The sequence below is a fragment of the Ascaphus truei genome, chromosome 9 (assembly GCF_040206685.1).
Source record: "Ascaphus truei isolate aAscTru1 chromosome 9, aAscTru1.hap1, whole genome shotgun sequence".
Lineage (NCBI taxonomy): Eukaryota > Metazoa > Chordata > Amphibia > Anura > Ascaphidae > Ascaphus > Ascaphus truei.
This window is the reverse complement of record NC_134491.1, coordinates 51,264,979-51,288,211: the sequence shown is the minus strand read 5'-3', so window position 1 is coordinate 51,288,211 and position 23,233 is coordinate 51,264,979. Positions and strand designations below refer to the sequence as shown.

Genomic DNA, 23,233 nt, shown 5'->3' with positions numbered 1-23,233 from the left:
CTCTGCCAGAACTTTCAACCAAAATCGGTGCAGTCTCCACCTTGGAATTACTTGCTTAATGGAGTGTTTTGTTTTTTTAAAGGTACGTCTCATCGCCTGAATTATTGATACAAAACATTAAAATGCATCAATTTGCGACTAACTACATTTTCAGACAATTTACGTCCACCGTTTCAGATTCATAAAATATTTAAAATGAAAATCTTTGGTCACAAGCACTACAACATGTAGATTTACTTTGAATAATTATCACTGCGCAACAGGTTTATTTTATTTCCATGGTACCCACGCTGTCAGTATAAACCGTTCTGACATCACGGCTTTGAGATTAGTTTTTTCCTGGACAGTTTGTTGCTAATGAGATTGCCATTGTTACATGGAAGTGTTTTGCCGTTTGCGATTTATATTAAATGTATTTCTTTTTAAGTCGCAATAATGTGAGACTCGAAGTGGTATTCAGACACATTTGACGTTGTGACAGACAATTGCCGCCTTTCTGGACAACTTCATTGCCGGTGCCTCGACTCCGTAGATACTACTGTAGGTTTATGTATAAGCTATACATAAACCTATGGCCTATGTAATACCACCCAATAGTATTTGATCTAAATTGGCCGGACATCGTTAACTGAAATTTGAGAATACTAGGACTATTTGATGACAAAATCCACAAATTGTTGGTGTTTCAAATGTTGTTCTGCCCACGTTGTATTGTATGTCTTTATTTATATAGCGCCATTAATGTACATAGCGCTTCACAGTAGTAATACACGTGGTAATCAAATAAATAACAGATAATATAAATAACAGATCATGGGAATAAGTGCTTTAGACATTAAAGTAACCTTAAGGAAGAGGAGTCCCTGCTCCGAGGAGCTTACAGTCTAATTGGTTGGTAGGGAGAACGTACAGAGACAGTAGGAGGGAGTTCTGGTAAGTGCGTCTGCAGGGGGCCAAGCTTTATGTATCATGTGTTCAGAATAGCCACAGTGCTATTCATATGCTTCTTTAAGCAAGTGTGTCTTAAGGTGGGTCTTAAAGGTGGATAGAGAGGGTGCTAGTCGGGTACTGAGGGGAAGGGCATTCCAGAGGTGAGGGGCAGTCAATGAAAAAGGTTTAAGGCGGGAGAGGGCTTTAGATACAAAGGGGGTAGAAAGAAGACATCCTTGAGAAGAACGCAAGAGTCTGGATGGTGCATAACGAGAAATTAGGGCTGAGGTGTAAGGAGGGGCAGAAGAGTGTAAAGCTTTAAAAGTGAGGAGAAGAATGGAGTGTGAGATGCGGGATTTGATCGGAAGCCAGGAGAGGGATTTCATGAGGGGAGATGCTGAGACAGATCTAGGAAAGAGTAGAGTGATTCTGGCAGCAGCGGTAAGGATAGATTGTAGGGGAGACAGGTGAGAGGCAGGAAGGCCGGACAGGAGGAGGTTACAGAAATCAAGACAGGAGAGAATGAGGGCCTGAGTCAGAGTTTTAGCAGTCCAGCAACAGAGGAAAGGGCGTATCTTTGTTATATTGCGGAGGAAAAAGCGACAGGTTTTAGAAATGTTATGAATGTGAGGGGCGAATGTGAGAGAGGAGTCGAGTGTGACCCCTAGGCAGCGTGCTTGGGCTACTGGGTGAATGATCGTAGTTCCAACAGTAATGTGGAAGGAGGTAGTAGGGCCAGGTTTGGGAGGAAGTATGAGGAGCTCTGTTTTAGCCATGTTGAGTTTAAGGCGGCGGAGGGCCATCCAGGATGATATAGCACACAATGTGGTATAAAATATAATTTTCCTAGTGTCCTTCAATAATCTTTTAAAAGATCACTCACCCTTGACCCCTTCCTCTGCATGAGTTTGCAGCTATGTATTGCTTTGAGCAGCATTGCTGGATTATTGCTTTAAGCTCTTTAAACACGAATCCTTAAGGTCAGCAGCCCATCTCTTTATAACCACATTTCTATTTGCAAGATACTGTATCCACAGTACCTCTTCTCCCTGATTACCAAGATACAATAGTCTTTTCCGTGTGTGCATTGTGTGTTTGCTGTACAGTAATTCACACAATGGGAGTACTCCCCATGGAATTGTCTTTATTGCATATTTCCATTGTTAAATATACATCATAAAAACAGTGACTTTTCTTTCAGTTCTACTTCTAACATTCTTGTTCCTATTAACTATTTTACTACTAAGCTCAAAGCCCATGACAAAGACAAGCTTACAAAGTATAATGATTTCCTTTTTGGGGGCATTAGTTAAAAAAAAAAAAAAATAGATTTTAAAATGCACACGTTACAGAAAAGAAAAGCTACATACACCAGCACCAATCTAAAAGCATTCTTCAATGATGGCACCTGGAATAACCTTCAGTGGCAGACTTGCCCTCTCTGGCACTAAATGGGTTAATTGGACAGCGCGTTTCGCAGGAATGAAAAACGAAAAAACAAAACAAAATATATACAAAAAGTAGTCTTGATTTGGCTCTAAGAAAAACAAACCTCATTTCAAAAACATTTTACTTGATATTACTGTAAATTGTAAATCAAAGTAATTTTTAAAAATGCAAACTTTTTTTGTAGCCCATATTTAAATGGTATAAAAACATAAATAGGCACTTCAGAAAGTGAACAGAATTAAATTGTAAAGGTAAAAATGAAAAGGACGCGCATATTGCACCGTTGCATTCAAAGTGGTTGTTTTTTTTTTTTAAACTCGGCGCGTCGCGGTTTTCAGTTTGAATTATACCGCTATCAAAAGTCATTAAGTGATTAGAATGAGAAATATAGTGAGAACAAAAACACGTCTAGAAAACTCACCAGGAGTTTTTCCCCCCGCCGCTTTTCTGAAGCGCACAATACTAATTTGCTGTGCTCGGAAATAATCTTTCATTGTGACCAGTACACTTATTTATACAGTGAGTGAAGAAAAGTCCCAACAAATAACCATGTTAATGACGAAGATGCATTTACTCTTTGAAACATATATTACATTTCAAGGAAATATAATAGACCTGTAGTAATTGAATTGTTTAACTTATTTCAAACCTGAAGCAGCTTTTAAAGACAAAAATATTTAGGTGTACATTTTTATGTTACCAAACAACCCACATTTGTATTTATAGGCTTATAACTAGGGGGCTCCTCCAGAGCTGCACGGTGCCACTTTCTGCTCCAGGGACCACCCCAGGTCCCAGAGATACATGCTTGTGAAGTTACCAGTATTACTTCCTGGTTTTTAAAGGGGATTTAAATGGTCATCCAATAGGAAGCCACAACCGATGATGTTGCAGCTTCCTATTGGCTTGCGATTAGGCAGCCGTATTATTTCCTCTGAGGGATATTTACACCTCACTGGTATCTCGATAACTACGGGAGTCTCTCGAGCTGAAAATAGTGGTGTTTGGCTCAAGGGGGGCTCCTGGTTTCCATCACGAAAAAACAAATGTGGTCAAAAATAAAACAAGTAGGAGGAACTGACCTCATTGCTCGAGCGTCCAGCAATGCTACAGTTCCTGGTGACACATGTGTCTGTGATTATGATGCATTATGGGAATATGCAAAGGGGAACAGGCTGCATTTATTTAGGGCTTTGGTGTCATTTTTTTATTTTTTATTTTTAAACTATACATCTGTATTTAAATGAAAACAAAAACTATAAAGTGAGTTTAGCGCAGGTTAACCAACTCCTGTCCTCATGGGCCACCAACAGGTCAGGTTTGCAGGATATCCGTCCTTCACAGGCGGCTCATGATTAAGCCACCTGTGCTGAAGCGGGGATATCCTAGAAACCTGACCTGTTGGTGGCCCTTGAGGACTGGAGTTGGCCTCCCCCTGGTTTAGCGTATTTAGAACTTAAGTGATTTTTATTTTTAGGAGAGTTTTGCAAGAGTGAAAGCACCTTTACTGCAATACAGTACATCTAAAGGTCCCTGCAGGGAAAGAAAACCGTGCTTCTGAAAATTAAAAACAATAAATAACTCAAGTTAAAAAAAAAAAAAAACAGTCCTAACATATTGCAAAATTGACATTTTTCTTTTTAAGCGAAGTTACAGATTGCAAGCATGGACTTTAGAGGGAATTTAAGGAGGGGTTATTTGCATTTTTAGTTTCCTGAGAGGTTTTGCGGTTTTGACAGAATTGTAACAGTTTGCTCACAGCTTCAGTGAAAGCAACATTAAAAACAAACAATTTCTTGGCATCTTGGTAAAAATAATGTATTGGATCAACGTAGCTTTTAACTTTGACCTAAATATGATGAGAATTCAGTTTGCCCTATTTAATAAAACAATTTAAAAATCCCACAAAATAAACAAACGTCACATATTCATGTCTCGTCTTACTTCTTGCGAAGACCCCCTGCAATAGCTGGCCAGGAAAACCATTCAGTATAAAAATACCATTTTTTTTTTTTTTTTTTTTACAGTAATGAGCACTTATTTTTTTTTTTGACAAATTGTTGATAAGTCTGAATACAGTTCTAACCAAAAGCACCTAAATGATTATAAACACAAGTCTCTACGCTACAGAAGCCGGAACCAGCCCAAAACAAACACATTGATACCCTCAGTAGTAATGAGATGAAAGGTTTGTAATCAGTGCCAAGGATGTAAATTATAGCCGAGTGTGTGTCCAGCATGTTTACAACGGATTATTTTACTACAGATCCTATAAACCAGGGGGGGCCCACACCAGTCCGCAAGGGCCACCAACAGGTCAGGTTTTCAGGCTATCCCTGCTTTAGCACAGGTGGCTCAACCTGTGCTAAAGCAGGGATAGTTCGAAAACCTGACCTGTTGGTGGCCCTTGCGGACTGGTGTTGGCCACCCCTGCTATAAACATTATTTATTGGTCCATTAGTGTCATGGAAGATGCTTGGGAGCCATCTATTGGAACACGATTTCTTTAACATCCTTACATCCCGCGGATACTTTCTCTGCCGGTTTGCTTCCTAAGGGCCAAGCAACATATTACTTTGCAAACCTCGCTGGCAGCAAAGGTCTTAACACCTCCCCTCAAATATATATATGTTTTTTCTACATTGGAAGATCATGGGGGGTCCCCTGAAGTCTAACAGTGCTGCTCCCAGTTCTGGGGACACCCCAAGTTGCCAGTAAAATGCCATTTTGTTTTATTTGTTGCAAAAAAAAAAAAACAAAAAAAAATGGCAAGGAAGTCTGCGGTTGCCCACAGAGAACATGTTGCAGCCTTTTACCGAGGACCCCAGGGGCTAGATTCGTTTTTGTTTTGACACGCGTGACCCGGCGGCCATATTTTTATCTCCCGGGTGTTTCAGTGGCTCATATAGCAGCTACCAGGGGGCCCATGGAAACAAGGATAGCACGGCTAAACTCCGCAGTATCCCCAGCAGCTTCTAAGGTATGAAAACCCAAGCCAACCCCGCAGCCCCCCCAAATGTAAGCAGATTGCTAGTTTAAGGAGTTCCAAAACCAAATACAAACAAAACAGTCCGTACATTTTGAGGAATGCTTCCGCCTTCTTTCTGAAGAACATGGTTTGTGCTTTTGCACTAGAAAAATCTTACGTTTTAGAAAAAGAAGTTATTCATACACCGTGGGTATGTATACATGTGTTAACTTCTGTACACGTATATACAGAATACTGCAATAATCACACATTCAATCTGTGCGTGGACGCTTCTGGACTATATACATGTATGTGTGCATAATTGTAGATGCTTCTCTGCACATACATATGCACACACATTATTTTACATAAAGTACATATGTACACATACGTTCCCCTCGTTCTTCAACCCACACAAATACAACCAACGTCCGCGGCAGTGTGATTACAATGGAGGAAAGTCTTGGTAAAGCCTGCTACAGGTTAATACATGGGTTAATTAAGGGAATTAATAATTGAGCTTGGTCACAGGTCTCTCCCGGCTGCTCTCGGTCGCCTGAGTGGTTATGCGTTTGCGATTCCGTTTTAGTTTGGAAAGGTCCTTGTCAAAGACTTCGCCTGAACGCAACGCCGACACGAGGTCATCAAACTCTCCGCCTTCTTCGCCGTTTTCCTTCGCCTTCCTGGCTTTGCGTTCTCGTTCACGCTGCTCCTTCAGCTGAAAGTACAACAAAAAGTCTTACAGATTTTTTTTTGTGTGTCTTTCAAGATTGCATTATCCTCTAATAGCAGTGAAATAAATATATGTATATATACATGCCACCCAAAAACAATGACAAAGGGTGCTCTGTAAACCGGTACACAAAACTAGGATACTGCATAAGTAGTCCAAGGGACAGGCGCTCCTAAAAAGAAGGTTTATTATAATCCACTGATGAGATTAGAACAAGGAGTGGCTCAGTGAGTAACGACACTGACTGGCACCGAGTTTGAAGCAGGGGGAGCCTGGTTCAATTCCCAGGCTCCTTGTGCCCTTGGGCAAGTCACTTTATCTCCCTGTGCCTCAGGCACCCAAAACATAGATTGTAAGCTCCACGGGGCAGGGACCTGTGCCTGCAAAATGTCTCTGTAAAGCGCTACGTAAAAACTAGCAGCGCTTTACAAGAACATGCTATTATTATGATGAGTGGATTATAATAAATTGTGTTTTGAATGAGTGCCTGTGTTGGATCGCCCCTCCCCCTTTACTTTATTAATTAAATAAATATGTGAGCTAACTGCATTAACGCAATCAGTATTACAGCCTCTTAACCATTCCACTCCTGACAAATGGGATTGCTGCCTTTTAAACACATTACTCTCCTTCTGTACACCCGCAACTCAAGAGATCCTTCAAAGGAGGTCAGGAGAAAGGTAGTTACTTGGTCATTTGACATGCAGGGTGTGTGCATAAACCTCATTGAAATGCAGCAACCCTTACCCCCAAATTCAGCACCCATGATGCCAATGGGAATGGTTCAGATTGGCAAATATTTATACTTGTATACTTATTTCCCCCCTTTTAATTTGTTTCTTTCTATTAAACATACTGTATTTCTGCCAGCTCTGTCCTGCGTGGGACAGCACCGGTAAATAATGAACACAGACTTTAGGTAAGGAAGCCCACAAGCTCTGCCCAAACACAGCCCCCCTTCTCTCCTCCCCCCCCACCCCCCCCGGGTCCCAATGCAGAATGAAAGCACACGATGAAGGATTTCTAACCTGAGCTTCCATCCGCATCCGCCGTTCCTCCTCCTCCTTCCGCTTCCGCAGATTCTCGTTCTCCTGCTTGGCTTCGGAAAACGCCTGGAGAAACTGATCGAAGATCCCAAAGAACTCGTCTGGCTGCATTCTGCCGCTTTCTTCCCCAAAGTGTTTAGCAGATTTCACAAACTGGGTGAAGGATAAGAAGGAAATGTTAATTTAACCCTTCGTAACAGAGCTGGGTCATGTCAGGCCGCTCTAGAGAAAGTGATTTCACTCCAAATTCTCTATGTTTGTATTGCTGATCTGACCTACCTATGCAAGGAATAGATATTCACATATAAACAACATGTTTAACACACATGCTCTGGTTTACCAGTGCCTAACCTTTCATCTAATGAGTAGCAGTAAAAACCTAAGAGGCCGGGTGTTCACATAAAACTGAGAGTTAGCACTGCTGGAGTTATGAGAGTTGCTCTTAACATCACTTTGAAGTTGTTTTGTTACCTATTATCCATTATAGCCACATGGCCTTATATCAAAACCAAATGTGTGTTCGGGTGTTAGATTTGTGCATTTATTCAGTGAAACCAGTTATCTAAAAAAAACAAAAAAAAAAATACATAAATTTGAGGAGCCAGCACACTGCAGCTATGTAAATACTCAAAAGGGATTTTATTGCCCCAATGGGTTTTGATCTAATTGGATATGGCGATAGAAGTAAATCAGTAGTACCGTGTGTACAAGTAGACAATTACAATCCATACCATCAGCAGCAAACCCAGTGGACGGTACCCTGCTTGTTATAACCTTTTACATGCTCATTATCCAATACATCTTTACCAAAAGAAGCCGATTACTGATACAAACCGAGATCCGAGCGTGTCATAGAAGGGCCGCGGAAATGCGGATCTACAGACACCGGGCTCACAAACAGACACAGCGCTGGATATGCGCGTGCATGTTCTAAGACAGGGGTGTTCAGCTCGTCCTCCAGCCCCCCCCCAACAGGTCAGGTTTTCAGGATATCCCAGCTTCAGCACAGGTGGCTCAATCAGAGGCTCGGTCGAAGACTGAGCCACCTGTGCTGAAGCAGGGACTGATTGAGCCACCTGTGCCGACGCTGTGATATCCTGAAAACCTGACCTGTTGGGGGAGCTTGAGGACTGGAGTTCAGCCTCCCTGTTGTAAGGCACTTTGTAAAATGTGAATTCCTGCCCCATTAAAAACACTAGTAAAGGTCCCAGATGTGCCGGGGTCCCTAAAATACCGTGACTTGGTGCTACACGGTATTTGTGCCGATTGTTTTTTTAAAACTGTACTTTGGACACATTTTACCTGTCTACATGGTCCATACTGCACATAGCATTGTTGCCTTGTCTTATGTTATTTCTATTCTTTGTCTCATCTCATTCACAACAAGTGCCTTGTAAAATCCCACGAGCCTGGCTGTAATGTGGTTACAATATGTGAAAGCAGCATTACCTCAGAGAACAGGAAACATATCCACATTCTGTTAGCAATCAACAGGCTTGTTATCACATTCCTGCTGTATATGTTGTCCTGGGATTCTGTAGCGCACAACTGGAGCCAACACTGCTCCCCCTTTGTGGATAAAGCCAGATCTGGGGTGTCTTACATTCCCGGCAACTGAAAACCTGAATTGGACATCCGAGTGACCTGCCAGCAGTGTGCATCTCTGCAAACTTGACACTCACCAGTTCCTTAGATTCCGTTAGAAGATCCTCCACATCAGAGAAACTGAAGCTGGCGACCGTGATGAACTGGCTGACAACCGAGACGAACTTATCTCCGGGCAGCGACGACTGAGACTTCTGATAATCCAGCTCCTAGCACAGAACACAAAGCATGAGGTTGGGACAGCAGACTAGGTTTATTTGGTATTAACTTCTCAAACTGTCCTTTACTCTCCCCCTCCCGCCCCCCCCCCCCCTTCACGACCTAATGGTAGAAGCACAAATGAAGAAATGGTAGTATCGGTACGTAGCATTTGCAGAGACACCGTGGTTATGGATGTATATTTTTTTTTATTTAGATTGTGCCAAGAATGGGGGCAGAAAGGAGGAATTACACGATAGTAAGTGCATCAAATTTACAAGCACACAGTACAGAAGAAAAAAACCTCACTCCTGCCCAGGAGAACTAACAATCTAATTCAGGGGGGCTGAATTCCAGTCCTCAACCCCCCTTCTCCCCCCCCCCCCCCCACAACGGGTCAGGCTCTCAGTGTCTCCCAGCTCCAGCACACGAGGCTCTTCAACACCCTCTCATTGAGCCACCTGTGCTGAAGCTGGGAGATCCTGATCTGTTGAGAAGGGGGGAGCGCGCAGGGCCTCTGTAAACCGTGCCCCCCCCCGCAGACAATTTCACACGCCCCCAGATTTCGCTCCCCTGATCTAAGTGTCCAAGTCAGTGGTTTCTAACCTTTTTTTGGTTAAAGAACCCCAAGTGAAATTCTGAGGAACCCCCAACCCTCTAATAGCACGTCTGTGATCAGATGCATTGTAAGGAACCCCAACCCTCTCTAATAGTGCGTCTGAGATCAGATGCATTGTAAGGAACCCCAACCCTCTCTAATAGCGCGTCTGAGATCAGATGCATTGTAAGGAACCCAACCCTCTCTAATAGCGCGTCTGAGATCAGATGCATTGTAAGGAACCCCAACCCTCTCTAATAGTGCGTCTGAGATCAGATGCATTGTAAGGAACCCCAACCCTCTCTAATAGCGTCCGAGATCAGATGCATTGTAAGGAACCCCAACCCTCTCTAATAGCGCGTCTGAGATCAGATGCATTGTAAGGAACTCCAACCCTCTCTAATAGCACGTCTGAGATCAGATGCATTGTAAGGGACCCCAACCCTCTCTAATAGCGCGTCTGAGATCAGATGCATTGTAAGGGACCCCAACCCTCTCTAATAGCGCGTCTGAGATCAGATGCATTGTAAGGGACCCCAACCCTCTCTAATAGCGTGTCTGAGATCAGATGCATTGTAAGGAACCAAACCCTCTCTAATAGCGCGTCTCAGATCAGACACATTGTAAGGAACCCCAACCCTCTCTAATAGTGCGTCTGAGATCATATGCATTGTAAGGGACCCCAACCCTCTCTAATAGCGTGTCTGAGATCAGATGCATTGTAAGGAACCAAACCCTCTCTAATAGCGCGTCTCAGATCAGACACATTGTAAGGAACCCCAACCCTCTCTAATAGTGCGTCTGAGATCAGACACATTGTAAGGAACCCCAACCCTCTCTAATAGTGCGTCTGAGATCATATGCATTGTAAGGAACCCCAACCCTCTCTAATATGTGCGTCTGAGATCATATGCATTGTAAGGGACCCCAACCCTCTCAAATAACGTGTCTGTGATCAGGTGCATTGTAAGGCACCCCAACCCTCTCTAATAGCACGTCTGTGATCAGATACATTGTAAGGGACCCCAACCCTCTCAAATAACGTGTCTGAGATCAGATGCATTGTAAGGCACCCCAACCCTCTCAAATAACGTGTCTGAGATCAGATGCATTGTAAGGCACCCCAACCCTCTCTAATAGCACGTCTGTGATCAGATACATTGTAAGGGACCCCAACCCTCTCTAATAGCGCGTCTGAGATCAGACACATTGTAAATTCTTCTGTATTTGGTGACATTTTCAAATGACCAGAACATTGCAGGGATCCTTTAGGGGTGCCGGGGAACCCAAGGTTTCCTAGGAACCCTGATTGAAAAACCCTGGTCTAAGTGGTTGTATAACCCAGATGCGTGCAAACTTTTTTTGCTGCGCCACACCATGCCTGCTCTCCTCCTTGGTGCGCGCACGCACCCCGCCCTACCTCCCATGGCGTCATTTGACGTCACGCTACCGTGGCAAACGTGATGTCACATGACCCTGCGCCGCGTCCTGGAGCCGGCTAAACCTCGGTAAGTAGAGATTGCAGAGGCCAATGCCTGGGGGGAGAGCGCGGAACCTCTGCAACTGCCCGCGCCCCCCCCCCCCAAAAAAAAATCTCGCGCCCCCCAGTTTGCGCACCGCTGGAATAACCCACAGCCACTCTGGGATCTAATTGTTAAATGCAGAAACTGGGGTTCCAAACTTCCAGCCATCAAAGTCACGCTAAGTACGCTCACTGATCGCTCACTGATCGCTCACCGATCGCTCTGTAGGCGTTTCTCTGAAGTACTTAGCATCCGTTTAGGGAGTGGTTATGATTAGGGGGATTACTCTGCCACCCAAATATTTGATATTGCATGAATGTAATATGCACCAGGATGAATCTTCTGTCCCGGTCACTGTGCGCAATAAAAAGGTACAAACACTGAAACAGGACAATGACCCCAGTGTGGTGCCTGGATATTGGGCCAGGAAACGCATTGGAGATCCCATCCACGTGCCTCGGGTCAGCCTCCTGAATATCACACCATTCTTCATCTCTGGATATATGAAGATTAGGGGCACGAACAAGCAGATTGAGCAAAAAGCATGTTAGTTTATAACTGACGCTTGCATGGCTAGGTGAGGTTTGTTGGTCTTTGGTACCCAAGTCGGCACTCCGCTGTGATCTCATTCTTACAGCAGCAGAAAGCTGGACAGCAGAGACCTGAAGGTGCCCGACACACCCAGCGTTTGGTATGGTGTTCAATGGCTGCACTATGTATCAATGCCGGGAGTGGTCAACGCTAGTCCTCAGCACAGGTGGCCAAATCAGTGGCTCAGTCAAAGACTGAGCCACCTGTGCTGAAGCAGGGATATCCTGAACACCTGCCCTGTTGGTGGCTGGAGTTGACCATCCCAGATCTAGGCAATTTTGGAGCAAAGGCGCTTCCTCTTCATAGTGTGCATCTTTTCAGCAATGTATCAAGGTCTTTGGCTCACGTGAATCAGGTTGTGATTTGGGGAGTAGCAAAAAAAAATAAAAAGCAGGGGTTACATGATGTGCCGCCTGCAATGGGACGCACCAATGTGTGGATTAGGGGCACATCACTTTCTCTCCCTTCAACCGGCATCAAAGAATCCGCCAAGTTTAGCATGGCGTCACTTTTAGCGAACCGTTTATTACACCACGCAAACAGTGCAATGTGTCACAACACGCTTTCTCTGCCCCAAACTGCCGTGGTATGTAATTGCCTTATCTCAGCGCATGAAATCACGCTGGACGCAAACGTAACAGTTTTGGTTTCTGTGCAGATTAAAAGATTTTGTTTATAATGGGGACTATGGATAGGGGAGTGTTTCCTACCCGTAATCCTTAACCTATTTCAGGAGTGCTGACGTGCCCGGGGCCCTGATGACATACAGGGACTGTCATGCGACTTTGCTTGTCTATTTTTAAGGGGAGATCCTGTTTATCGCTGCATCGGAGCAGTGAACGCAATGGAAGTGGGAACCCACTTCACGTCACTGGGGTCTGGGTGCGGGACTCTCTTCCCGCCCTCCCCTCCAACGATCTGGCGGCACAGTCTTCCGACATCGAAAGGGATAACCTCGCCATGTACCCTTTCAGAGGACAAATAAAGATGAGGGAAGGATTTACACCAGCAAACATTTCATTTAACACAAGAAAGCAGCGAGCGAAACTCGAACTCCTCGTGCTCCCGATGTTTACCAGCTACCTTACAAAATATAAAATGAACCCCTTAAACATGTCACAGCCAATTGGTTTAGTTTGATCCTAAGGACTGCACCTTTTAAAGCCCAGAACTACGTAGATAGCCCATACATTCCAGCCCTGAATGGGTTAAGAATAGACGAGCAGCATGGGGGAGCAGTAATCCCCTGGATGCACAGTTACGAGCTCTGCTTCAGATGTTACATCCTGCCCGGCAAACGCAGAACGCCAATGCGTCCCAGCGCTCTACAATTAGAAGCCCGGCAGGGAAGGAACTTACACTTTCCACCGATTTTAAGCCATTTCTCAGGGTGCTGATTTCTTTGTCCAGCTCCGTCATGCTGTAAAATGGACAAAATAAAGTCACTACGTGCAACGTAACTTCACTGAAAATGAACGGCACCGCCCACCGCGCCTGCGCATCTCTCCGGTAAAACGCCAGACCAGATTTCTTTCACATCCAGGATCGTTTCAGCTCAATCCCAAGCATTTGTTGATTCCCTTACTGTATTAACATCCTCTATTACAAGGGTGGGAAACTCCTGGACAATGGGCCACAAACAGGTCAGGTTTTCAGGATATCCCTGCTTCAGCACAGGTGGCTCAATCAGTGGCTCAGTCAAAGACTCAGCCACCTGTGCTGAAGCAGGGATATCCTGAAAACCTGACCTGTTGGTGGCCCTTAAGGACTGGTGTTGCCCACTTTTTCTCTATTACCACTTCTGTTGGGAGCCAATTCCAAACACCCAGCACACCCTTTCCGGGAAGACGGGCTTCCTCACGTTTCCCCGAGACTGCCACCTTCCCGCTTCAGCGTAGTGACCTCTTGTTCTAGCACTTCCCGGTCTCTGAAAGACTCCATACCATATTGGCATTCGTTGGATTGCGCCTTTTAAGAACAGGGTACACCCCAGTTGTACCCCAAATAATCCGGTCTCTATTGCTGCACAGTTTATTGAACGGCTACAATGCCACTTACTTCACTTTTGCAGCTTCGGTGATGCTCTGTAGTTCTTCATGTAGGTTTACCACATTGGGATACTTCTTTTCCACCACAGTTATGAGATAGTGCAACAGGGTTATGTTCCTGTAAGTAGAATACATATATATGCTAAAGTACAACATTCCTTCAAAATCAACACGCCGCTCTGTCTAATTATGCCGAGAATCTTATTGAAACTACGAACACATTAAGGGCTTCTACGTGACATTTTCCCACTTTCCAATGCAGTTCTAGAGACACCTTTGAGTTGCAGGCCCCTATGGTACTGAAGAGGTTAGTTAAAGGTGTCTCCCCACTTACCAACATGCACTGCAGGGGAAATAAAATTGGCAGATCTTCTAAATCTAGAAAATGTCAATGTTCTTTCCCACACACAAAAAGGCGTGTGATCAGGGTAAAAATATATATAATGGAACCTACTGAACAATTGGTCTCCAATAACCAGTGGTGGGCGGGGGTCATACACAGCAGTTTTGAACGCCGTTGCTTTAGACAACATCTCTGAAATAATGCTGGACTGTCTCCTGCCCATCATGTCCACCTCTCTATGCAATAATCACGGTTTCTAGTCTCTTGTTCTCTAATTAATGGGATGTGCTCTGGTAATACTTTATTTTGCTTTTCCACAGAGAAAATTTGCGTTGGCGATGTACTGCGCATTGAGGGAGCTTAAAAACAGCGAATTCTCCGGGCTCTCGCTCTCAGAGATACGCAACACTTTCCAACAAGGCTTCGCCAAGCGTTAAACCAATGTGCATCTCAATTTCTCTTCATTTTCTAAAATCTCTTCTTGCCGACACTAAATGTGGCGCGCACACCATGTTTCGCTCCCCGACTTCGCAATCTTTCAGTAAAATATCGCCAACCTAAGGGTTTGGTCCCGCTGCGTCTGCACGTTCCTCACCAGCAGGGGTATCCTTCCGAGCCGGTCCCAGTCCCCCCTCGCTGCACGGCGCACAAGGCGCTCTGACGCGTCAGCCGCCAGGGGATGCAAGAGAATTGAGATCCCTAGCGTTGACGCGTCACGTGGTGCGCTGGGGAGCCTATCAGCACCGGGGACTGGAGCTGTCAGAGCTTCCCCCGCCTCCAAAAAGGTAGGAGGGGGGAGTGTGTGTATGTATGTATGTGTGTATGTATGTATGTATATATGTATGTATGTATATATGTATGTATGTATATATGTATGTATGTATATATGTATGTATGTATGTATATATGTATGTATATATGTATGTATGTATGTATTGTGTGTTTTTGCTGCCCGCTAGCCGATTGACCAAAAAGGTCGGAAGGTCCCCGCATGCCCCCCTTCTCCGATCCCCGTGGCTGCTGCTGGCAGGGAGGTGGGAGCGGGGTCAATCGTTGTTTTTTTTGGCTCCCCCCCACTGCCTCTGATCCCTGTGACTGCGGGCTGGAGGTAGGCGCAGGGGGGGGGGAGGGGTTGGCGGGAGCGTGGCTGGCGGGAGCGTGGCTGGCCCCATACTTGCCCGCTTTGGGCGTGTTGAGCGTGCAGGGGGAAAGCTGGGGAGGGACTGACGGAGAGAGGTGGTTGGAGGGCTCGAGTTGGTGGCTGGAAGTGGCAGGCGCTGCATTGGTGGTTCAGTGGGTGGTGCGGGGAGGTGTCCTCCTGCCCCCGATCACTAACGTGCCTCCATGGGGGGAGCTGTGAAGGGGCCAGCTCGTGGGCGCGTGGTGCTCCCCACGGCGCCGCCTCCCCCTCTTGCCCCCGTTTTACCACGCCCCCCCACTCCTGCCCCCTACAGACCGCATATCGCGGTCAAGTGCCTCTCCACGCGCCGCCTGTCTGCAGTGCGGGCGCGTGGTCTGAGGCAGCGGGACCTTAGCCTAAGGCTAATTTTCCACATATATGGTTAAAACCAACCAGGCCACCCCACTCCCTTTTAAAATTGCAAAACAGCTGAATGTCATCAGGGTTTCTCGCTCTTCGCATTACCTCATATCACCCCCTCCAGAACCATTTTTTTGGATGCGTGAAATAACCCACAATTCTTGGGGGAAATTAGCTGATAACCAACTATACATTCTGTACACAAATCGTCCCCGAGAGGTCAGCTGCAAGAAAACCCAAGCGCTTCCTAAAGGAATACTGTAATTGGGTTAGATTCAGAATAGCCTCTTCTAGTAAGAATCATTACAGAGGCATTTCCTGTTGTGCACAAATGTTCATATAACATGAACCCCGATTCTCTGCCAGAGGAGCCGGCAGCGCATTGCACAGCGAAAGAGTGAAGATGGGACGCAGATGGTCTTCCATTGTCCCAGCTTTCTTTGACATGGGGTCCTGTGCCTTGTTAAGGCCACGATTATACACACGCAGCAGGGCGGCAGCGCTATCCGGTGACGTCACCGCTGCCATCCAGCAAAGCGACAACTTCAACTGAATTCAGGAGGCAGCCGGAGGAGACAGGGAGGTGTGACCGGGAGCGTTCGCCTTCATTGGCTGAACCGCTCACGTGACTCAGCAGTCGCCTGGCTAAAACAAATTTTCCACGTCTCCTCACCAGCCGTCCGCTTCGCAGTTCGGCGCTGCGCGGCGTCGCGATAGGTATGTTAAGGTTTCATTTGATTCATGCACTTTGTTTTTTTGGTCGGGCGATTTTAGATATAATCACGGCCTAATGCGCGTGATCTAGGAGTTGCAGAAAAATGGTGGCTCTCATCAACCCAGTTTGGGACTCACTTGTCAATGCTGGATTTGGTATCTGCGATCTTGTTTAAACTGGAGATTTTGAAGCCATAAGCATTCCCTCTCTGGCCTTTGTTCATGTAATTCCCAAACGCCAGGACCACTTCCAGCAGCTGCTTCAGGCTCTTGCTTTGCAGAACCTCCTTTGAAGCTGAACAAATTGCTGTAAGAAAGAACAGATTTTAGGATCATTGGACTATTGGAAACACAAAGACTTGACACAAAGAGTAATGGAACACGGATGTAGGATTTAAGTTATTGCTCCAAAATGTCCTAGCCTTGACTCATGGAAACAGGACTTTGTTTTTGTTTCCCCCCTTCCAAACACGTTCATTGTTTACATGGTGTTGCGCTATAGAATAGAGGCTCGGCAGACGACCATTTTACCTAACTCGGGAAATAAAATCCATTGATTTTTGGATGAGCATTTTGCCTTTCATTTCAGGAGGAGTGGCTCAGTGAGTAAAGACACTGACTGGCACGGAGTGTGAATCAGGGGAACCTGGTTCTATTCCTGGTGTCGGCTCCTTGTGACCTTGGGCAAGTCACCTTATCTCCCTGTGCCTCAGGCACCAAAAATATAGATTGTAAGCTCCACGGGGCAGGGACTGTGTCTGCAAAATGTCTCTGTAAAGCGCTATGTAAAAACTAGCAGCGCTATACAAGAACAGGCTATTGTTATTAGGACCAGGAAAAGTTAAGACGAATTCCCAACACTTCGCTCTTTCCAACAGTGTTGGAAGAGCCTTAGAAAAAAAAACAATGAGATAGAAAAATATGAGATCTTCTCTCTATTATAGAAATGTTTGTTTTTAGAATATTTCTCATTTTTCGTTAAGAAAGTACTGCCCCCCTTCCCCACCATAACATCAAACTTTGCCTCTGTTTACCACGAGTTAATCTACACCAAAAAAGATATTGTTTGCTTTTTTTTTTTTTAGCTAACCACAATAGGGAACCGGCACGGTTCTTGATCAATGGGCAATTTTGTCCAGTGTGCAAGAGTACTTGTCCAAATAGAAACAAAATGGCCACGCAGTCAGCTCCAGCAGCCAATAGAAAGTTGTGACATCATTGGGAGAGACCATTGGCTATATTTCTAGGGGATTGTGTGTCAAACATCACAACAGGGAACCCGGGGGCAGGTGGTCATCGAGGGTCCCCAGATCAGCTCCGAGGGACCCCTCTCTCCAGTTCAGGTAAGCTTTCTTGGGTGGGGATTGCGGCTCGCGGATTGTAATGGGCATGCATTAAGAGATATGTGACTACACAAAACAAAGAACCTACCTTCCACCTTTGGTTTCACTTCAGCAACTCTCTCAGCAAACTTCTTTTTGAAGTATAAGGACTGCAGTCTCTGTTGATAATGATTGATCCTAAAACAAATGAGATATGATCATAAAAAAGGTGCAAAGAACGTCCGGCTGGAATGCGTCTTTAACCGGCCAGAGTGCCGACTGCTATTTATGGTGAGCGGGTGCATTAGAACTGCGTGCTCCACAGCCGGCTCTTTGCAACTCTAGTGTTCAAATTATATTAAAGAAGTTAAAATAAAGTACAAAATCCAACCCAGGGAGTTATTTCCTGGCCCATATCGTGGGTCGATGATCTGATCTCCTTATTTAATGTCACACCAGGTACCAGCACTGCGGAAATATTTTACAGCAGGGGTGGCCAACTCAAGTCCTCACGGGCCACCAACAGGTCAGGTTTTCGGGATATCCCTGCTTCAGCACAGGGGGCTCAAATCATTGGAATCCTAAAAACCCTCACCTGTTGGTGACCCTGGAAGACTGGAGTTGACCGCCCGCATTTTACAGTGGGACCTTGATGAAGATTACCATGGACCGAAACGTCAATTTTTCAATATGTCATTAATATATATTTTTGTTTGTCTGCAAATCTCATACACTCTGGATTCTTTGTGGTTGGCTGTGTGTGTGGTGTGGTGTGGGGGAGGGGGGAGGGGTGGTGTGTGTGTTTGTGGTGGGTGCGTTGTGTGTGTATTTTTACTACATCACGAGGGATGAGAACCACAACTTGGATTTTTCTACATTTCTTTAGGGAACACTTTAAATCTCTTTAAATGCCGGAGAAGCTTGCAACGAATTCCAGCACTTTCTTGGTGGCCTGTATTAGTCATCCATATTTTATTATTCCTATAAAACAGCAATAAGATGCTTGGCAGTGTGGTTAGGGCTTCTGTTCCGAGTGCTTATTCCATTACTCACACTGGCCGGAGAAATTAACTTCTTTCTAGTCTTAAGCTTTACTTAAATATGTGACAAATGTCCGGCTCGCAACCAGCAAGTTAACACCATAAAAACTGCCGGCAACATTTTATAAGAACAGATGGAGGGGCTCGCACCGAAATGTTGAATCATGTTGAATTGTGTTCATTAAATGACACTTTTGCATGTACCTGTTTGCATTGTTTTTGGTTGTGCGCCACCCCCCTCCCCCTCTCTTACAGGAGCAGTGTAAAACCGAGATCCTCTCTGGTGACAAAATGCTCTAAATGGAACGTGAATGATTTCTATAATGCAACAATATATACATATCGGAAATCTTTTGAAGCTGGGGGGAACATAGGATTCTTATTTCCCAGGCTTTACCGGACAAAGGAAAATGTAGGGCCACGAGTCAGTGGGGAATACCGACGAGACAAAGCAGTTTTCGTTTCAGCTTTAATGCTATCCAGCTGGTGTTTGCCAAAGATCCTGCACGGGTTTAGGTTTTCCCTTAAACGTGTGTGTGCTTTCCATTATCTTACACAACCAGAGACTTACGACGGCTTCCTGACATGGGTGACATTTGGAGGCTGAGAAGACGAAGGCATCAGGGAAAAGGACAGTGGCAGTCTTCACGTTTAAGGCTGACGGAGTCGTCCAGTGGTAATGGCACGGCCTTGTCAGCAGTGAGTGGGCTACCCTTGTTTGAACCACAGTGTCGGCTCTCCTTGGGACCTTGGAAAAGTCATCTAAAAAGGACTTTGGAAAGGTCTACAGCAGGGGAGGCCAACTCCAGACCACAAGGGCAACCAAAGGTCCGGTTTTAGGGCTATCCCAGCTTCAGCACAGGAGGCCCAATCAGTCCCAGCTTCAACACACGTGGCTCAATCAGTGGCTCAGTCGCTGAAGTTGGGATATCCTGAAAAAGTGAGCTGTTAGTGGCCAGTGTGGACTGGAGTTGGGGTCATTGTGACTCCTGGTCAACGTGGGTAGGAACTGTGGCTCCACTGAAAGTCCTATGCAAGGGGGAAAATATATGATGATATTAGGATGATATACCTGCTCATTTCAAAGAGAAAGCGGTCTGCTTTGGCCATACGATCCAGTTCATGTTTGTGCTCTTCCAGTAAGTCAATGTCACTCTTTTCAGGAACAAATTTGAGGAGCTGAAAGGTGATACAACAAGAGATAATTTAATATTGTCCAAATCAAATCTTGAAGGCAGAATTCACAAATTAAACCAAGTACAATAAAGAGAGTTAGTGTGAGTGAGAGTGTGAGTGAGAGAGTGTGAGAATATATATATATAGATATGTGTGTGTGTGTATATATACACACACACGCGTGTGTGTATATGTGTATGTGTGTATGTGGTGACATCAGAAACCCTTTGCCACGGTTTCATTTGAAAAGAGAATTTCTTAATCTCCAAAAACGTACCGCTATCTTATTTGTGAAATGCGGCAAAACAATTTATTTTCTAAAGAATATGAAGCAAACTATTTTTCCAATGAAAGAGGGTTACATTCAAATCTGGATTAGACATGGAAATTACGACACACCAGTCATAAATCCAGCCTCGCTGCACAAGAGCAAAGACACACGTGGATGTCTGCGTGGTTTCCCCGACTATGAACATTCACATAAACCTAGCAAATAAGCAATTAGGCAGCGAGCCATTACTGGCAAAAACCCTAATCACCGCACCTGTGATTTCATGTAACATTCACCAGCCGGGACTAACGTGCAATAAATCGGGACTCCAGATTAATCCAGAAAATGATTATTATTTCATTTCAGACAAATCTTTCAGCAATTGCAGGAAAAAATAACATTTCTTTAGCAAACAATATGTAAGCGCAAGAATTGTAGCATTCTGATACCTACAAGAGTAATTATTATTTTATTAAAGAACAGCAAATGTAGATGGAAAAAAAAATCTGCATAGCTATTTCTCCAAGTTGTGTTCATAATAACAATATCTATTTCAGGGGTCTCAAACTCCGCCCTCAAGAGCCATCAACCAGCCAGGTTTTATTGATATCCCTGCTTCAGCACAGGCAGCTCTATGGCTCAGTGAGCCACCTGTGCTGAAGCAGAGTTATCCATAAAACCTGGCCTGTTGGTGGCTCGAGGACAGAGTTTGAGATCCCTGATCTACTTGAATAGTGAAAGACATGGCTGTCGTGACTCAAAAATATGATGAATGTAAATGAATTATTTCCCCAGTAAAGTTCGGAATGACCCACTTTCCAACTAAACCTACCTACAAAGTACTGTATGCATAATGTGTGACTAAACAGGCTAAAAAACAAGGATTCCACCCCCACTGTTCCTATAGGTGTCTGACCATACCAACTAGTTTGTAAACTTCACGCCAGGGATACTCTGTTTCATACATCTATTATTCATCTCGTATTCTTAGCCTTGTACGGTATAACTTTAATATATGCTCATCTGTAAGGCTGGGGCCACGGCGCCTTCACCCGCGCAGGGGCTGGGAAGTGACCCGCGTGAAGCGGGTGCTTTCCCTGACCATGGTGGACGGGCCGTGGGGTGGCGTGCCTAGGGGCGTCACAGAGCTGGTTCACCCTCATCGGGCGAACCTCTCACGTGACCGGCCTGTCGCGCCAAGAAATCAGTTTAAACTGACTTCTTGCACAACGCGCGCCCCCTCCCGCTTCCGCCCACGCGCCGCATGGAAGCAATCACTGCCTTAAGGCACCATGGCCCCAGCCTAAGGCCGCGCGTATAGCGCCCGCGACCGGCGACGTAACCGTTGCCGAAAGCAAAAGCTATATTTCGCTTTGCGGCGGCGCGGGCTTCCGGGCATTTGATTTGTTCAGGGGCTGTCACATGAGGCGACAGCCCTTGAAAAATCAAATATTCCCGGCTTCCAAAGTCCGCGACATCGTTCCATCGCATTGCCGCCGTCGCGCTTCCTATAAGCGCATGCGGCGGCGGCAATGTATTTGTTTTTGGGCGGCGTCGCGGGCACTATACGCACGGCGTAAAGTTCTGTGCATACTGCAGGTGCTACATAAAATGAATGTTACACTTCCGCAGTCAAATGTATAAAGGTGTGTGAGAGTTGAGAAAAAATATATATAATTCTTTCCTGTCTGAAACGCGACATATTTATGAAATGTATTGCAGAATTTAGAAGTGTTTTAGAATGACACATACCGCGCTAGTATTTTGTGCTGAAAACTTACCAACGCAGAAAACCATTAAGAAAAGTAACGCAAGTTGCAGATTTTATTAATACACAGACCTGCGCCGATATGTATATGTAACCCCGCCCTAACTCCTTCCACTTGCACCATAAATCCCTCATCTTGTCGCAGGCAGACGCGGACATCCCCAAAAATGTCGCAACTTCAATGAATGCATCCACTGCCTGGCACTTTGCCGGCCCTGTCCTCCACCTCTTGCAGCGTCCCGGCGCGCTTCCATGACAACGGGACACCATGTGATGTCGTGGCAACGTGTCGCCATGTACCGCTGCAGGAGGTAGTAAGAGACCTTTACAGAGACCGCCCGCTCTCCCCCAGCAATCAGTTTCAATGTAGTGTGGAAGAGAGCGGGGCCTCTGTAAGGGCAGCACCGCCCCTCCCCAAAGGTTTGCCGCCCCAGCCTCGGGCCTAGTAGCACTATGCCCAAATGCGGCCTGCTGGCACAGATATATTTCAGCAAGAGTTGCGACAAAATAACTTTGCAACGGCATCAAAGAATCAGCAGCACGATATTAACTTGCAACTTACACAGAACAATTGTAGAGGTCAAAAGTGAGGTCCATATTTTGTGTTGCCACATAGCACACATTCTTTAAATACTTTCTTTGCCCATGAAATATTTGCAATCCTGCGGCATTGTGGAATTATCTTGTCCCATCAGTCAATATTTCGTTTCCACGAGACATCTTTGCTGCGCTATTCAATGACGCAGGTAATGGTTTCTGCAACGCTCTCTGGCCGGCAAAATGGGACAATGCCTAGAACAGGAAATCCGGGGAAGTGTCTTACTCACCTGTTCTAACATGTCCTTGGGCAGGTCTTCCTGCTCGTCCATTGTCAGAATGGCACGTTTAATCTCGTCATTGGACAACTTCAACCTGTAAATATCAAATCAGGTAAAAAAAACAAAAAACTAATGAATGGTGTGAGCACATTGCTACAGGCCTTTAAATGACACAGTAACATGACATCCATGTAATACTTAGGAACGGACGAGGGGTGTCAGGTTACCGGAAGCAAAGTGGCTCATGTTTAAATGTCATGCACTAAGGCAAGGGAGGTGCCCAACTCCAGTTCAAGACCCCGCAACAGGTCAGGTTTTAAGGATATTTCAGCTTCAGCACAGGAGGCTCAATCAGTGTCTGAGTCGAATACTGAGTCCCAGATTGAGTCACCTGTGCTGAAGCTGGGATATCTTGAAAACCTGACCTGTTTGGGGGGGGCGGGTGGTCTTGAGGTCTGGAGTTGAGCCCCCTGTACTAAAATACGAGACAGGCTTTGCATGACAGAAGTCAGGGGTGTTTGAGAACATTCAGCTTCTGGGAGTTTGGTATTC

At 45.4% G+C, this 23,233-nt stretch overlaps 1 protein-coding gene across 7 annotated transcripts in view; it reads right to left on the bottom strand.

The window, feature by feature from the left end:
- Window positions 1-2,057: 2,057 nt before the first annotated feature.
- Window positions 2,058-23,233, bottom strand: part of DAAM1 (dishevelled associated activator of morphogenesis 1) — a 113,580-nt gene continuing 92,404 nt past the window's right edge. For all 7 annotated transcript variants that reach the window (XM_075614798.1, XM_075614799.1, XM_075614797.1 and 4 more), the window contains 9 exons: window positions 22,691-22,775; window positions 19,721-19,827; window positions 17,718-17,806; window positions 16,425-16,593; window positions 13,700-13,807; window positions 13,001-13,061; window positions 8,809-8,940; window positions 7,109-7,279; window positions 2,058-6,065 (listed from right to left, as the gene is read on the bottom strand). In XM_075614798.1, the coding sequence (XP_075470913.1) occupies window positions 5,856-6,065; window positions 7,109-7,279; window positions 8,809-8,940; window positions 13,001-13,061; window positions 13,700-13,807; window positions 16,425-16,593; window positions 17,718-17,806; window positions 19,721-19,827; window positions 22,691-22,775 (1,132 nt within the window). In that variant the 3' untranslated portion in view covers window positions 2,058-5,855. The remainder of the gene's footprint in view (window positions 6,066-7,108; window positions 7,280-8,808; window positions 8,941-13,000; window positions 13,062-13,699; window positions 13,808-16,424; window positions 16,594-17,717; window positions 17,807-19,720; window positions 19,828-22,690; window positions 22,776-23,233) is intronic.